Source organism: Curcuma longa, chromosome 4, assembly GCF_044706935.1.
Source record: "Curcuma longa cultivar G26 ecotype Majalengka, Jawa Barat chromosome 4, ITB_CL_G26_1.1, whole genome shotgun sequence".
NCBI lineage: Eukaryota > Viridiplantae > Streptophyta > Magnoliopsida > Zingiberales > Zingiberaceae > Curcuma > Curcuma longa.
Genome location: NC_133864.1, coordinates 5,585,607 through 5,602,459, shown reverse-complemented (window position 1 = coordinate 5,602,459; position 16,853 = coordinate 5,585,607). Strand labels below are relative to the sequence as shown.

The following is a 16,853-nucleotide window of genomic DNA, read 5'->3' as shown; positions in this document are numbered from 1 at the left end:
TTCATGAAATATATGGCCTAATCTGAGTACTCGGCCGAAATTGCGGCCCATTATTTAATACCGCAATTGACAGCCTAATACGGCGGCTGTAACGAAGTCGTTCGCATCAGGGGCCCCAATATAACTGCCGGCCCGAAATCACGGTCCAGTTATTTGTCGAGAATGATGGCCCATTATTTCTTGCTGAGTCGATATCGCTGGCCCGTTATTCTATATTGGGCCGAGATCAGTAACTCGATGTTCTTAATCGACCGCCCAATACATCTCTACGGGAGGATATTTGACAACCTAATTCTGGGTGGGCTGAGTTCGGGGGCCCAAAATACATTACCGGGCTTCGACTGACTGCTCAATATAGCCATGGCCCTAACATTCTTTAATGGGTCGAGATCGATGGCCTATTGCAGAAATGAACCAGCCAGGCCCAATCCTTCTAATGGCTCGAGAAAGTCTGCCTACTACTACTCAGGGTGCAGCACAGCACATACGGTTGACGTATGATATTGCTGGTGTAATAATCAGAGGTCGAATCTCAGAAGATGATGACCTGCATAGTCAATCCCGTCATACACTTAACGCTTGTGTACATGAATGAATCTCCCTTCTATAACTGTGGGATCGATTCTAGGGAACCATTATAGCAGATCTACCTTTTTAGTGGAACGAAATCATAGGCCAATTTGTATTTGCAGGTCGACCATTGGTGCAAAAATATAACTGGGGAAATAACAGCCCAGCATGACTTTAATGGGCTAAAATAAACAATGATAGGCAGCCAGCTTCGACCTCTGAGTGACTCGATTTGGGCAGCAATCTCAGCTCAATCTTTGTCCTTGTCTCAGACTCCTTAAAGTCAAATTGCACCTATATCGGTCCAACAAAAAGTTAGCATGAGGATGTTGGACTGTTATTTTATGATATAATTGAGTTGATTAATATGAGATAAATTTATTTTAGTAGATAAGGATCGAATTTTGACGAAGCTGAGATAATACTTTCCTTGTAGTACCAACTATAACTTCCTAATTTACTTTCTATGATTATAGAATCGACTTTGTAGGGTTGAAGTGACGGATGTTGGGCTGTTGATGTTTATGACCAAAAAAAAGAAAAAAAAAAGGAGACTAATTCATGGTTTCAAAATGGAAATGATCTGTCAGGTCTGATAATGTCGCTCAAAAACTACTGCATAAATTTATTACAAGGCAGGAACATTATGCTGCAGATACAAAATTTAGCTAGTGGTTTTAATTGTCTTGTTCACCTTCTTTAGGTTGAGTATTCCGTATTCGATTGAATTAAATTGAATTAAATTGAATCAAAAATTGAATAAATTGATTTTTTTTGAACCAACCAAATCGATCGAATTTTTCAATAAAAATCAAACAAACCGAATCGATATTTTATCGGTTAATTTGGTTTCAATCAAATTAATCGAATTAATCAAATTTTTTTTAAATATTATAAAAATTTTACTAATTAATTAAAAATTTATAAATTTATTTACATAAAATTTATAAATTATTTTTCTAATTTGGTTTATTTGGTTTATTCGATTTAACCGAATAAGGAATTTTAAAATCAAAATTAACTGAATTAATTAATTTTTTTTAAAAAATAATTAAATAATAAACAAATTAAAATTTTTAATTCGATCGATTTGATCAATTTATTCAATTTAATCGAATTTTTACTTATCCTATTGGCTGCTCTATTTCTTTGTTATTTGACATGCTTTTGATGTAACAGCTGCAGAGATTTTTTTTTTTTTAAAACACAGATAAAAAATTATTCGTATATAAGAAATCAGAAGCATGAATTAAAATAAAAAAAAAATCATGAGAACACGAATCAAAGTAAACAGATAGTATGAGTTTCTCTCGTGTTTTTGGCATCCAGTCTGGTAAATTAAAACTATCAAACAGGCTAATTTATGGTAAAGTGAATTAATCCATCAGAAATTCATTATACGACGGACGGCACAAATCGATCTATCAACTTGACAGATTAAAATTTTTATCAACTTAATTTAATCCAATCCAAAATGGATCGTGAGTTAGACGGATTAACTCATAAACATTTCAAAAAAATAAAAAAAATAAAAAAATATTAAAAATTTAAAATTTAAAATGATAAATTTTTTAAATTTATGATTTAAATATATCAAATCCAGATCCTTTATACTACTAATTTTTTCCATCGATTTAATTTAAAATCTATAGTTATATTTTGAATTTTATCCTCTTTATTTTTTTCATCGTATTTAACCGTTGAATAAAGAGTCGTAAACATTTGAGTCACTCAGTGGCTCAATCCAAAACCGAAGATTTCAACTGAAAATTTGCTGGTGAAGTGGTGACAACGACAAGCAGCACCGTGCATCAGTACATCTGGACAACTGAGATGCGATAGTCCAACATGGTTTTGTACCTCAATTTTATCGGTGGGGGCCTACGTATGGACTAATCAAACGCTTGGTGAAATCGAGGTTAAGGGGCCTCCTGCAAGGCAGGAAATCCAACGTGGACCAATGGTTTTCCCCAATTTATAAATTAAAACTACCACCTTTTTATTTCTCTCTCTCTTTCGCGATTGCTCTCCTGCCTCTTTCTCCCTCGCCTTTTCGCCTGCGATTTCTCCGCTTCTGGACGCTTCTGCGGCCCTCCGACGGGCTTCGATTTGGGATTTGTAGAATTACCGGAGGGGCACCGAGGTTGTTGGGCCATTCAGGGCCGGCGTTTGAATCGAATCGACGGGATTCGGGGCGCGCGATCGAAACCCTAGTGGTGCCCCCGCCCCCGGCGCAGGTTGCGAGGGAGACGACGGCGGCGCGGGGAGGGCGATGGAGGCAGAGCTTGGGCGGCAGACTGTGGAGTTCTCCACTCTCGTGCAGAGGGCCACGGATGCCTCCTACCTCGCGCTCAAGGAGCTGGTGGACAGGTACCGGCAGGCGGAGGACCAGCGATCTGATTCCGAGAAGAAGATCGACATTCTTAAGTTCATCGCGAAGACGCAACAGCGGATTCTGCGGATCCACGTGCTCGCCAAGTGGTGCCAGCAGGTGCCACTGCTTTTCTTTCTTTACTCCCCCTTCTTTACCGATTGCTAAAATCTGGCTTTTGGCTTAGGGTTTAGGATGAAATCTTTCGAGGTTTAAAGCCGTTTCATTTCTTAATTACTTGTACGTTGCATCTGGTTGTAATTTTATGGCTCTTAGGCTCAAGATTTGATGTCCAAGGGTTATCTGATAAAATTATTAGGACATGATAAATGGAACCCTAACTAATTTGCTGTCTGTCATGGGAATTTGGTGGTCTCAGAATGCACTACGTTTCAGGAGAAGAACGATACATCATTTTGTGGAGTCTTTTCCCTTTGTGAACATATTTTAATCAATACTTAAAGCTTTATGATATAATTTAATCCACCACACTCCCAACACATTTCCCAGCGACACTTTAAGAAAAAAGGTTAAATCTTGTTTGTGCCAATTAGGAGCCAAGCTCTGAGAATCATTGTAGCTTAATTGGGCACTGTCTGGTTGTTGCAACTGTTTACTATCCCCCTACAATGTGCCATTCTTCTTTACCCTTCTCTCTCTCACACATACACACATGCACATTTTGTGTTTGTGTTTGTTAGCTTGAGATTTATTGGACCTTGAGCTTGTATAGGGAACAAGTGAAAAGTTCATCTTTTATGGTGCAACTCCAAAACATGTTTCCCAAGATATGTGCATGCCTTTTTTTTTTTTGCTTGTATCAAATAGTTCTCGTGTCAAAGTTTGCAATGGTTTATCTTCTGCACCTGGATAGTCTGAGTTAAGCTTGACCAAATGGAGTTCTGAATCAGACCATCTTAGCTGTTATGCATACTCCATTCACCTTTCTTACAGTCCTACACGCTAATTTCTTGGGTGAATCACCACCAGGTTGTACAAAGGAGAGCTTGTGATTTGATTTCATTCCTTCTAGCCCTAATATGGTGGTGTTAGATTTTGCATGTTTTGGTCATCTGATTTGTAAGTTAAAGTTAAAGCTAGTTGTTTTCTTTGAGCTGGCATGCCACATATGAACTGTCTTAGGGGAAATCATTTTGGATCTTAATTATTCGACAAGAATGTACGAGACATGTGATTCCGGTCAATGTTGGATGCAAGTGTAGTCAAGATAGGGGGTAAGAGACAAGTAGCTTTATTCCACTTACATAATAGAAGTAATCCTTCATTATTTTGTGCAATTAGAGTTTGTATTAGCCCTAAGAGTTGATCAATTGATAGCATGTGAAGTTTCAAGTGATAGAGATAACTGTAGCCTGAATTTAGCATTGGTAAGCTAGAAAAATAATTACCTATGATAACTGGCAATCTTGTGTATAAAAATGGCTTTTTAATGTATAACGAGCTGGTTTTTATGTTTTTTGTGAGTGCTGTATGTTTGTCATATGCATCTGCCAAATATGGTGTGATTATGATGCATGCTTACCAATCTTATCAGTAGGTGATTTTTTAATTTTATACAACTGACAATTTATGATTGTGATTTTTACATACCTTAGACCGGGTGAAATTCTATATTTCAATTCTTGATGATGTTGAAGACTGAGGTACCTTTGCATGATAGGGTAGGATGTAAATCATATGATGCTTTTATGTTTGCAATCTCAAACTTTGTCATGAATGATGATGCTTAAGACAATCTTTATTGCTTTCATTTGATGATATAGTTGCAATCTTTTAGAAATTTCAGAGGAATATTTAATTTTGTAATTTAATGACGAAAGTTTTAATTGTTCAAGGCTACATCTTTTGTGGTCTTATAATTGTTTATTGCATCTTCCAATTTGCTCCTACTGAACTAACTATTGCAGTGATCAATGGTACAGGTTGGCATCTGATTTTTAGAAGGTTCTGATTCATCCTATGCCGACTTTTAGTGATGAATTTAAACGTAGCTAAACAAAATTCTCATTGATTACTGATCTAATGATATTTTTTTGCCACGAATAAGTCTTTTTTGTTCCACTTACAAAATTGATTTTGGGTTCCTTTGTTTTTTTCTTTGTACTTCATCAGTTGATTTTTCTGCCCAAATAATTTGGGGTCATGGTTTGTTATGGTTGTACTTAGAAATTCGTTTTTACAAGATGTACCGTGTGCAGTTACAAAGTTACTGAACAATAAACTACCTGTAATGCAAATGCCTATTTTTTTGTGCTAGCTTTAAGGTAAAACATGATGAACTGATTTTGGTGTTTGAGAATCTGATTTAACATTCAGCTTTCTGGATCAAGATGGAGTATTGAATTCTCATATGGTTCCAGAGTATTGGCATTTAAACCACATTCTCATATAACATAAATTAATTTGATTTGTGCAGGCGACCTTAATCCAACATTGCCAACAACTTGCAGCAACTCTTTCCAGCCATGATACTTGTTTCACCCAAACAGCAGATTCTTTGTTTTATATGCATGAGGGGCTGCAACATGCCCGTGCTCCTGTATTTGATGTTCCATCTGCTATTGAGGTCCTCCTCACTGGGAGTTACCGAAAGCTACCAAAATGCATAGAAGATTTGAATATTCAGAGTACACTTTCTGAAGATGAGCAAAAACCAACTTTAAAGAAATTGGACACAATCCTCCGATCCAAACTTTTGGAGGTTGTTATTCCAAGAGAAATAACTGAAGTAACTGTTTCTAATGGTACTACTGTTCTCCGTGTGGATGGCGAGTTTAAAGTTTACCTTACCTTGGGCTACTGTGGTCATCTATCATTATGGAAGATACTAAACTTAGAGTTGCTTGTTGGGGAGAAAAATGGATATGTTAAGCTCGAAGAATCACGGAGATGCGCTCTTGGAGATTATCTTGAGCGCAGAATGGCTGTTGCTGAAAACCCTTTATCAACCTTATACACAGTCTTACATGAACTATGTGTTGCCCTTGTTATGGACACTTTAGTTAGACAAGTTCAGATACTCCGTCAAGGTAGGTGGAAGGATGCAATACGCTTTGAGCTTATTTCAGATGGTAGTACAGGACAAGGAGGAAATATTGGTACTTCACAACTAATTCAAGATGGCGAACTCGATTCAACTAGCCTCAAAACTCCTGGCTTAAAAATCATGTATTGGTTAGAAGCTGACAAAGGTTCGGGGGGATCTGATTTTGGTTCATCTCCCTTTCTCAAAATTGAACCAGGGCAAGATACACAAATTAAGTGCATGCATAGTTCTTTTGTATTGGATCCCTGTAGTGGCAAAGAAGCTGCATTTTCTCTTGATCAAAGTTGTATTGATGTAGAGAAACTCCTTCTGAGAGCTATTGCATGCAATAGGCACACTCGTCTACTTGAAATCCAGAGAGAGTTGAGCACAAGTGTTAACATTTGTCGAAGTTCAAGTGATGTTGTGCTAAAGCAAGATGAAAATATAGATGCAAATTTGACAAAGGTGTGTAGTAGGGTAATTAAGTATTGTTGTCTAGATGGTTTTCTTTATTAGATTGTGTATATTGAACCTTTTCAAGTTTTTTTTTTGTCTTTTATAATCTATATTTGAAAACCAGGAGTTTGACCAATAACTAATAACCACATAAAAAACTTCATAATCTATTGTTCTAATATATTTGAAATTAAGACAGGTTGTTCAAAAGGATTTCCTGTTCTTCCATCAAATATTCTGTTTTTTCCTGGATATTCCGGTTCAAATACTCATGGATTTTTTGTTTTCTTACCGGCTTCATATAATTCAGAAAATGCTAGCTTTCTTGAAGCCTCTTGCTCATATCTCTCATCAAAAGATGCTATTCTATAATGTCTTTTTAACAGATCCCCTGCAAACCTGAGCGAACGTTCAAATATCTGTCCCACATTCATTCGCAATGGTACTCCTAATGAGATTGTTTTACTCTCAATAGTTTAATTTGGTAGTTTGATTATTATATCAATGCTTGATCGTACATGTTTTCAATGTATTTATACTTGACAAGTAGTTGATTAAGCTAAAAAGTGAAACTTTTGACTAACTATCCAACCAATATGATTACCATGTCAAAATTTTTGGATACTCTTTTAATATTTTATTTTGCTAGAGATAAAAATCCTTCATGTGACCTGTGTGACTACGATTAGTATCATTTAGTTAACAATGAATGAATTGATGCTGTGAACATTTCCTTAATTATGGTCTCTGACTTTCACATGAGAGTTCTATGCTTCCTGTCATGAAAAATATAATTATAATTACATGCTTATTTTCCCAATATGTTTTGCAGAGGGAAAACTCTAGTATCGAGGACTATTGTGGGGATGAAGTACTAAAAGTGCGAACCTGTGGGATGTCATATATTACCCTCGGAATAAATATCAGGTTATTTAACTTTCCCCCCTAAGATTTCAGGGAATGATACTTAATGTTTTTTCCCTGTTTCAATTTCACTTCCAGACTATCAACTTTATTAAGAATCATTCACCAGAACAACCATTGATGGGTTCGGTTTCTACATAGGGACTACTAGGTCAAGAGTTAATTCTCATAAAAATATATCATCATGTATGACAAATGATTATGATATCACTGTTTCAGACAACTCCCCTGGTTCATAATACCTCATGGAGTGCTTGTCATAGGTTTAGTAATCTTGCCGCTAGTAGATCATTCATGAACAACCATTGTAGGTTAGGATTCTACATGAGATCTACTAGGTCTTAAGTGGAGCAGTAAGGAATATTTTCTGAAAAATATATCCTCATGTATGACAAATGATTATGATGCCACTCACTGTTTCAGGCATGACACCCTTGATTCAGTAGTGCTTCATGAGTGCATGTCTTAGGGATATAATAATCTTGCCATTCGTAGATTAGTCAGTTTGGCTATTTTATAACGTACATTGTTTTGTAGGAGAATGCATAACTGTGGGCTGATGCATGTAGAAAACCATGCCTTGGTGACCTTACTAGTGTTGCCAAGAGCTGTACCTTCTTGCTGGGACTTGAGGTCAGAGAGGCAATGCCCTGCTGATGTGTGTGTGTACTTTCGTTTTTTCTTTCTCTAGTCTATTTCAAACCAAGTAAATGCCTTTCGCTTTGCCTAAGCCAAGCTGAGTACTTAGGTGATGTCAACTTCAGGATATACAACTGTAGATGATTAGGTGCTTAGGTGATGCCTAATGCAAGATACATGCCTGAAGATGATTGGGTGAGTGCTTGGATGGGCAGGTTCAACCTTAACTTGAATTTAGGCTATCACTGGATTGTCCTACCTGATGAAGCATGGGAATTTGGTGCAAGTGGGGAGGTGATTTAAATGGGTTTAAATGCAAATCATATAACTTTTGGTGCTGTTTTGACTTTGTTGTTGTGGTATTTATAAAACATGGATTTGGCGCAGAATCGAATGGCCCTCAGAATCTGGTTTATATTCAAAGTAATTTGGTGTAACCCCAGTGGATGATATAGAAAAGGAAAATTAAATTAGGATGACATGCATTCCATAGATTGGTTGAATTAATAAGAGTTGAATGAGAGATAGAAGAGGACATAAAACCCTACTTAGCATAAATAATGATATGGATAATTATTATTTATTAGCAAAAATTATTGCTACTTGGGGCTTAATGCAAGAGAAGATCCATGTAGCTGCAATCAACATAATTGTAATCCACTGCTTGTCATATCTGGAAAATAATAAAAATTAAGGTGCATCTAGCAACATGCATCTTTTTTTCTTCTTTCCTTTATCATATTGAATGTGATAGTTAAATGATCATATACCTCAATCCTAGGTCTAGCAGAGACACCAATTCCTATGTGAGCTTTGATCATGGGAATTCTCTTTGCCAATGATAACCCAGCTCCTAATATCAATCTATCAATCTTTTTCATTCAAAACTTAGGTGCATGCTTTTGGCCTGTGTTGCAATTGCGATTTGCATTTGCAATAATATGCCAACATATATCAGATCTTCACACACACCCACCAAAATTGTCGACACGACACGATATAGTTCTGAAATTGTATTCTTCCGGTAAGAGACCGAAACTTCAGCATGGCATGGATAAAGATTTTAAACCTTGCTTCTAAGTCTGATTTAACTTAGATTATCTTTGAAAGCTTACTATTGTTTGGTTGTATTAACCTTGTATTGTGATACAGGAATGGCAAGTTCCTTCTCCGTTCTTCCAAGAATGCCCTTTCACCATCTACCCTTGTTGATTTTGAAGGGGCTTTAAACCAAGGAAGCCTTAGTGCGGTGGAGGTATTCACAAGTTTAAAAAGCAAAAGTATTCTCAATTTGTTTTCATCAGCTGGGAGATTTCTGGGTCTACAGGTATTCTTTCAATTCTTTTATAAATGTGACATCAGAAAGAAATTGCACATTAAAACTTACATGGCTCTTCAGATAAAACAACTATATTACTGCACTGAATATAAAAGATTGTATGTATTATGTTATTATTTGAGATTTCAAAGAAGTAGGTATTCACTAGCATTTGTTATCCCAAGCAGTTAGCTTTTGGATGTATGCCCCGAATGTGAGGAGTCAGTCCCCATGTATGACATACAGGAATACACAAGCTTCCAAATTATTAATTTAGGGTTCTCTCCTCCAGTAATTTTATTTTTCTCTCCCTCGCTTAAGCATATTGTTGGTTTTAATCTATACCTAATGGTTGGACTGCATTAAGCATATCTAGTGGTAAGATCAATATATTTTTGTGGTGTTTGGCAAACTTTCAAGGATTTTCTTTTCTTTATTAATTCTACCTGTTTCATCAGTATTACTAAAATCCCCAATGTCTAAGTTATCACTTGAAGGGCACTTTACCTCATCATTGCTTGGACGCTTGCTAAGGTTGAAGTGCTTGAGGGAGCAAGCCCTTACCTTGCTTTTAAACTCGATTTTACAAGTTCTACTTGCTCTCTTAATATAACTGCTACACTTTGCACATAACCTTGGGTGCCCCCAGTTTTATAATAGGCACATTGATCAGGCTGACCACCAAGACATATTTTCATCTTTTAACTTCACCCCTCCTGTTGTTGCACACAGGATGGGACTTGTGTTCTGAATTACAATTTAACTATAATTGTGATCCCTTCACAAGTTAGTAGCTTAAATTACACTAGATATGAAACTTTCACACATGCTAAATCACTTTCCCTAGTGTGAAATAATCATTTCCTGTGTAGTAGTAAGATTTGGTGAGTATATATGTAATATGTATATCTGTATATTTCTCTATAAATATTTCATCATGGCTTATTAGAAACTCATGTCCCTGTGTCCCTTGTGTGAGCGCCTTGATCCTTGAGAGATGAAGGCCATGGTGCCTAGGATCCTTCTTGCTTCTAATGAAACTGATATGCATCTGTGTAATGCTGCTTGCTTGAACATTTTTTGATAGTTATTAATGTCATCCTTCATTTTTCAAAACATGTTTGAGAGAGAATTGAGATAAATTTTCCTAGGAATCTGGCTGAGTTTGTTGGAGGTTGGACTAAGTCTCATCCTATGTTATTTTAATCATAGGAAAATATGTATCATTTTTCAGTCAACAATTTGAGGAATACAAGACAGTATGCACCCCATCATGACTTTAGCATGTCCGAATTTATGGACATTGTACATATGATTTTATCTTGATTATAGCTGAGGTTTGCCTGTAGCTTACTTGGTGATGCGAGACTTAGAATTGCTTTCTCTCATGCTCATAATTTTTTAGGAAGTAGTTGCTCATGAAGTTGAGATTTGCATATATTATGGTGATGGTATGTATATATGAAATTTGGGTGCCTGCCTAGATTCCCAGCAAAATGGCTAGTTTCTAAACTATTTGAAGCACTTGCATGCTATTTAAACCTTGCTAAAAGAGGACTGAGTAACAGAAATAATACACGAGTGCTAAGAAAAGAATGAAGATATCATTTGTTTAGGTGCATGAGTAAGGCCTCAAGCCAAACCAAAACATCACTCTTCATTTTAGGTTTGGATTCTTTTGAAATGAGTGTAACTCATTGCCATTTTTAAGTGGAATTGCTCTCCATGTTTACTCTCAACAAATATTATTGTTAGGAACATGTTAGTTTGGATGCAATTGTATCAACATAGTTGGAACTGAAGCAATTGCAAGAAAGAAGTTATATACTAACTAACATCAAGTCAAAACTGTGTGCTGTGAGAGAATGGAAGTGAAGAACTGAACTGAAATTCTGTTCCTCACTAGTTCCTTCATAAAAGCAAATCAAAGTTGTATGTCCTTTTCATATGCCTGCCTACTTTTTATGCCAAGATAAGCCATATTGATGGCGTTTGCATTTACCCTCACTTTCTTGAGTTTACTGTGCATTAAAATTGTTAATCTCCCTAGAGATATAGTGGGCTTTTATAACTTGTATGTTCTGCTAAATAATGCTGTCTGCATTGCAGGCTTGTGATCAGTCATCGACTACATTAAAGATTCCCAAGTCCATATTGCATGGATCAGATTCACTTTTAATGGGTTTTCCTCAGTGTGCAAATTCTTATTATTTGTTGATGCAAGTTGACAAGGATTTTAAGCCAAATTTTCTTTTACTAGAATCTAGATCTGATTCAGATGGAAACTTGAATTCATTCAATGATTCCAATAATGTAATACGCGTTAACAAAATTGATATTGGTCAAATGCAAGTAGTTGATGATGAACTGAATATGAGCCTTTTTGACTGGGAGAAGCTTCATTCTTTACCGAGTATTAGCACATTTAATCAGGCTGGAGAACATCATTTTAGAGCAGAAGCAACTCTCCAACTTCCTGGATTTTCACAAACAAATTTTTCATCTGTTGTTGATGAAGTGTTTGAGTTTGACAAACCTTTGCCCTCAATAAATCAGCTGGCCTTGTCTCATAAAAGTCCTTTATCTAATACGGTCAATGCAAATAGTTATCATGGTATTAGTGCTAATGTTACATCACCTAATTTGGAAGGAGAGTTACAGCAACCTCATGTTCATAAAGTTGCAAAAGTTTCTGGCTCTTCTAATTCATTGCATGTGACACACAGCATAAAAGGCTCAATTCAGAATGATGCTACTGGCTCCTTTTCCTCTTCAAGCTCAGGTAGGTTCCCATCCATTCACAAATTGCCAACCTTCAGGTCTGATCAAGACATGAATTCTAAGTCTCCATATTCTGCTGAGGCTGGTCAGTACCCTTCTGTGGATGAACCACCAAAAGAGTTCAGTATGCTTGAAGGGAACGTGCCAGGTCAACCAATGCCTTCCATTCGGATAACTGGCTCTCCACTCCCTAACCATAGCATGACTCCAAATATTTTAAAAAGCTCATCGACTGGCAACTTGCTTGGATCTTCAAAAGTTACTAGGCATAACTCAGCGGGTTTGATTAATCCTTGTAAGTTTTATGTTTCAAAGACTGATTCTTTCCTTATGTAACAGTGGCCTTTTATTTAAACTGTATGGTTGTATAATCTTTTTCATTGCTAATCCACATTTTATAGATCCGACGCCAGAATCTGGAGCATACACCTCAGATTACAATGCCACCCACAAACAGAAGGGGAGAAAGCGCTCCCTGGTTGATTTTATTAGGTTATTTCCATCTTTTTCTGGAACACAAGCAAGTTGTTTGCAGAATAAAAGGAGGAAAATATCAGAACTCTCTGATGCTCATAATCCATCTACTGCACTAATTTCTTCGCCAATATCTTGTAGAACGAGTGGACATATATATGGGGATCTTCTTTCTGAAGCAATTAATGGCATTGCTCCTTCAAAGTTGTATGTTTCTGTCCTCCTACATGTTGTCAGGCACTGCTCACTATGCATTAAGCATGCTCAGCTAACTAGCCAAATGGGTTCACTAGATATTCCTTATGTAGAAGAAGTAGGCCTAAGAATTCCATCATCAACCTTGTGGTTGAAATTGCCATTTGCCAGGGATGATTCTTGGCAGCACATATGTTTGCGCCTTGGTAAACCTGGAAGCATGTGCTGGGATGTGAAAATCAATGATTCTTACTTTGGGGAATTATGGGAACTTCACAAAGGAAATACCACAACTTCATGGGGCTCAGGTGTACGTATCGCTAATACATCTGACATTGACTCACACATCCACTATGACACAGATGGTGTTGTGTTAAGTTATAAGAGTGTTGAAGATGATAGCATTCAGAAGCTTGTATCAGATCTACGTCGGCTTTCAAATGCCCGATTATTTGCTTGTGGGATGCGGAAACTCGTTGGTTTGGGAACTGATGATAAGCCAGATGATAACATAGATACTGACTCAAAGACACAAACTAAAGGTGCCAGTGAAGCAGTAGATAAGTTATCCGAACAGATGAGGAAAACCTTCAAAATTGAAGCAGTTGGTTTGATGAGTCTATGGTTTAGCTATGGTTCAATGCCTGTTATAGTTCACTTTGTTGTTGAGTGGGAAGCTGGCAAGGAAGGTTGTACTATGCATGTTTCCCCTGATCAACTTTGGACACATACAAAGGTATGTACATAATTTTCAAAATAACATCCCTGCAATTACATATTTTCTAATCAAAATGGCAATATATAGATATCTGCATGTGATAGTGGCATTTAAATATAGAGCAATAAGCCTCATTTTTCTCTATTTCATTTGAAGGTTTAAACTGCTATTTTCCATGAAAATACATGGTTAAATTTTCTGCATTTGAATCAAATTTATATACCCTCTTTTTCATGAGGACTTATATGCACCATTTGGTTCTTCCATTGTTTTTTTCCTATAACAAATAAATGATGATGCACTGGAAGCGTTCTCACCATCAAGTTTATAATCCTACATGCATATGATGAATTTTTTTCCCCTTTGAAGTTTTTCATTTCACACCAGTAAGGAGATTACCCTTTTATTTGTTATAGCATGATAAAGTTCAATGAGATATTTAATGCAATTAACTCTATCCATGCAGTTTCTAGAAGATTTCATAAATGGAGGTGAAGTTGCATCTTTTTTGGACTGCATTCGACTTACTGCTGGTCCTTTACTTGCTCTTTATGGTGCAATACGTCCTGCTCGTATTCCTGTCGTTACTTCTTCCCACTCTTTTGGTCAGCGGCAGGGCACTTTTCTCTCACCTCATGGTTCAATAGTCAATTCTTCAACTCCAATCCAACATTCTTCTGGTGCTCCTGCAACTACTACACTGATGGCCCAGCTTAGCAATCACAGCCTCCAAACTGCTGCAGTTTTATCTGCTGCTGGGCGAGGAGGGCCAGGACTTGTTCCTAGTTCTTTATTGCCTTTTGATGTTTCAGTTGTATTGAGAGGTCCATATTGGATTCGGATAATATATCGGAAGAAGTTTGCTGTGGATATGCGTTGCTTTGCTGGCGATCAGGTTTGGCTACAGCCAGCAACACCTCCTAAAGGAGGACCTGCAGTCGGTGGATCATTACCGTGCCCACAATTTCGACCATTCATTATGGAACATGTTGCCCAAGGCTTGAATGCTTTGGAGCCCAATTTTTCCAGTGCATCACAGGGTGGTATGCAGCTGGGTTCAAGCAATTCAAATGCAAATTTAGTTTCACAACAGCTAACACCAAATGCTAACCGTGCAACTATTGCAACTGGTGCTGGTATTTCAAGACCAAGTTCTGCTCTTGGAAATCAAGTAGGTGGTAGCATTACTAGAGTCAGCAGCGCTATGCTAGCCTCTTCAGGTTTGGCTCCTGGTATATCCGGGGTACCTTTGAGAATACCTCCAGGTACTGGTTTCCCAGTTCATGTGAAAGGAGAGCTTAACACAGCTTTTATTGGACTTGGTGATGATGGAGGCTATGGTGGTGGTTGGGTTCCTCTTGCAGCTTTAAAGAAGGTGTTGCGTGGCATCCTCAAATATCTCGGTGTTTTGTGGTTGTTTGCACAGTTGCCTGATCTCTTGAAAGAAATTCTAGGCTCAATTTTAAAGGAAAATGAAGGGGCTCTTCTGAATTTAGATCAAGAGCAACCTGCCTTGCGTTTTTTTGTCGGGTAAGAAATCTAGTTCCTTTGTACATATGCTACAATTTTTAGGCTGTTGTGAATGTTATTTCTGTTTGTTATTTGTTTCCATGATAATAAAGACAAGCTTTTGTTTCCCAACGATTTGGGTTCAGTGACAAGTTTTTTTTTATAGGTTACATTGTTTGTGAGGGCTAATGTAGCCCTCGGTCCTTATCATGGGCTTGAGACCAAAAGATAGGTAGGTTAACTGCATCATACAGCTAATTAGGAAAATATTTTGAGAAATTCAACCAAGTAGCAAACATTGATCCAACTTACTTGTTTGAATCATTTTGCAATTTAAGCTGGCATTCCAAGTTCAAATCATTTTGCAAGTTAAGCTGGCATTCCAGGTCGACTTCATTAACTAAATGGATTTATTTCTTTCCATGTAGGGGCTACGTCTTTGCTGTTAGTGTGCACAGAGTTCAACTGCTTCTGCAAGTTCTGAGTGTGAAGCGATTTCACCATCATCAGCAGCAGCAGAATCAAAGTAATGCTCAAGAAGAACTGGCTCCAGGAGAAATCAACGAGATATGTGACTACTTCAGCAGGAGGGTTGCATCCGAGCCCTATGATGCTTCTAGAGTTGCTTCCTTTATCACACTCCTTACTCTGCCTATTTCAGTTCTTAAAGAATTCCTAAAGCTAATTTCTTGGAAGAAAGGACTATCACAAGCCCATGGTGGAGACATAGCTACTGCCCAAAGGTCGCGCATAGAGTTATGCTTGGAGAATCATTCGGGCTCTATTTCAGACAACAGTGTGGAGTCCTCTTGTGCAAAAAGTAACATACATCATGACCGCATGCGTAATCTGGTCGATTTTGCTCTTACCTTCGTACTTGACCCCACTAATATACCTCACATGAATGCTGCTGGTGGAGCTGCCTGGCTACCGTACTGTGTATCTGTTAGACTTCGATACTCATTTGGTGAGAATGCCCATTTTTCCTTTCGCGGAATGGAAGGAAGCCACGGGGGTAGAGCATGCTGGTTGCGACTCGAGGATTGGGAAAATTGCCAGCATAGGATGGCCAAAGCAGCGGAATATGCTAATGGCAATTCAGCAGCCGACACTAGCCAAGGTAGGTTGAGGCTAGTTGCTGATGCACTGCAGAGGACGTTGCAAGGTTTGCTACAGCAACTCAAAGACGGCGCTATTTCCTCGAATCCCAGTGGAAGTTAGCAAACCTAAATCCAAAGGTGTACAATAGGTTTCAGGTGCTCAAATTGTGCAGGATCAGTTAAGACCCAATTGCCACCTTGGTTGAGGTTTACGACTGTGCATCTCGACGGCATCAAAGATGATATCTTATTCGCCGCACCATGAGTTGAGTGTTGGGTAACAGTCCAGAAGTTTCAGGTTGAGCTGCTTCCTATTTTGTATGAATATGCTATGTAGACTTGGTGGATGTATATTCATTGTTTGGCCAGAAAAGATAGCAAAGGATTCCGCCGATCATGTTACCATGACCGGTTAAGAATCTAGTGTTTGCAGATCGATTGTATCGGGGAAAAAGAAAATCTGATGGGAGTTCTCATTTTTCATATAGTCGTCAGGGTGGTAGTAGGAGGTCATAGGAGTCCAGCAGCTTGTATAATGTGAAAAATTAAGGGGAATAATATAAATTGGTGTCAAATTAGCATCTTCTAAGACTAGTTCATGGAGAGGAATCACATGGTAATGAAGCTTACAGTTTGCACATGTTCATATGTTCATTCATTCAGGCCCAGTTTTTTGTTTTTTTTTTTTGGTCAATCCTGATAAATATGATGATACAATAACTTCTAATTTGGTCAATAGCTGGTTCCCC

The 16,853-nt window shown here is 37.6% G+C and overlaps 1 protein-coding gene across 1 annotated transcript; it reads left to right on the top strand.

Moving 5' to 3' along the window:
* Window positions 1-2,606: 2,606 nt before the first annotated feature.
* Window positions 2,607-16,589, top strand: LOC141827534 (mediator of RNA polymerase II transcription subunit 14-like). The gene is made up of 8 exons (XM_074714804.1): window positions 2,607-3,061; window positions 5,379-6,455; window positions 7,279-7,373; window positions 9,162-9,336; window positions 11,437-12,403; window positions 12,510-13,513; window positions 13,962-15,025; window positions 15,433-16,589. The coding sequence occupies exons 1-8, from the start codon at window positions 2,843-2,845 to the stop codon at window positions 16,223-16,225; spliced, it is 5,394 nt and encodes a 1,797-aa protein (XP_074570905.1). The 5' UTR covers window positions 2,607-2,842; the 3' UTR covers window positions 16,226-16,589.
* The last annotated feature ends 264 nt before the right edge of the window (window positions 16,590-16,853 follow it).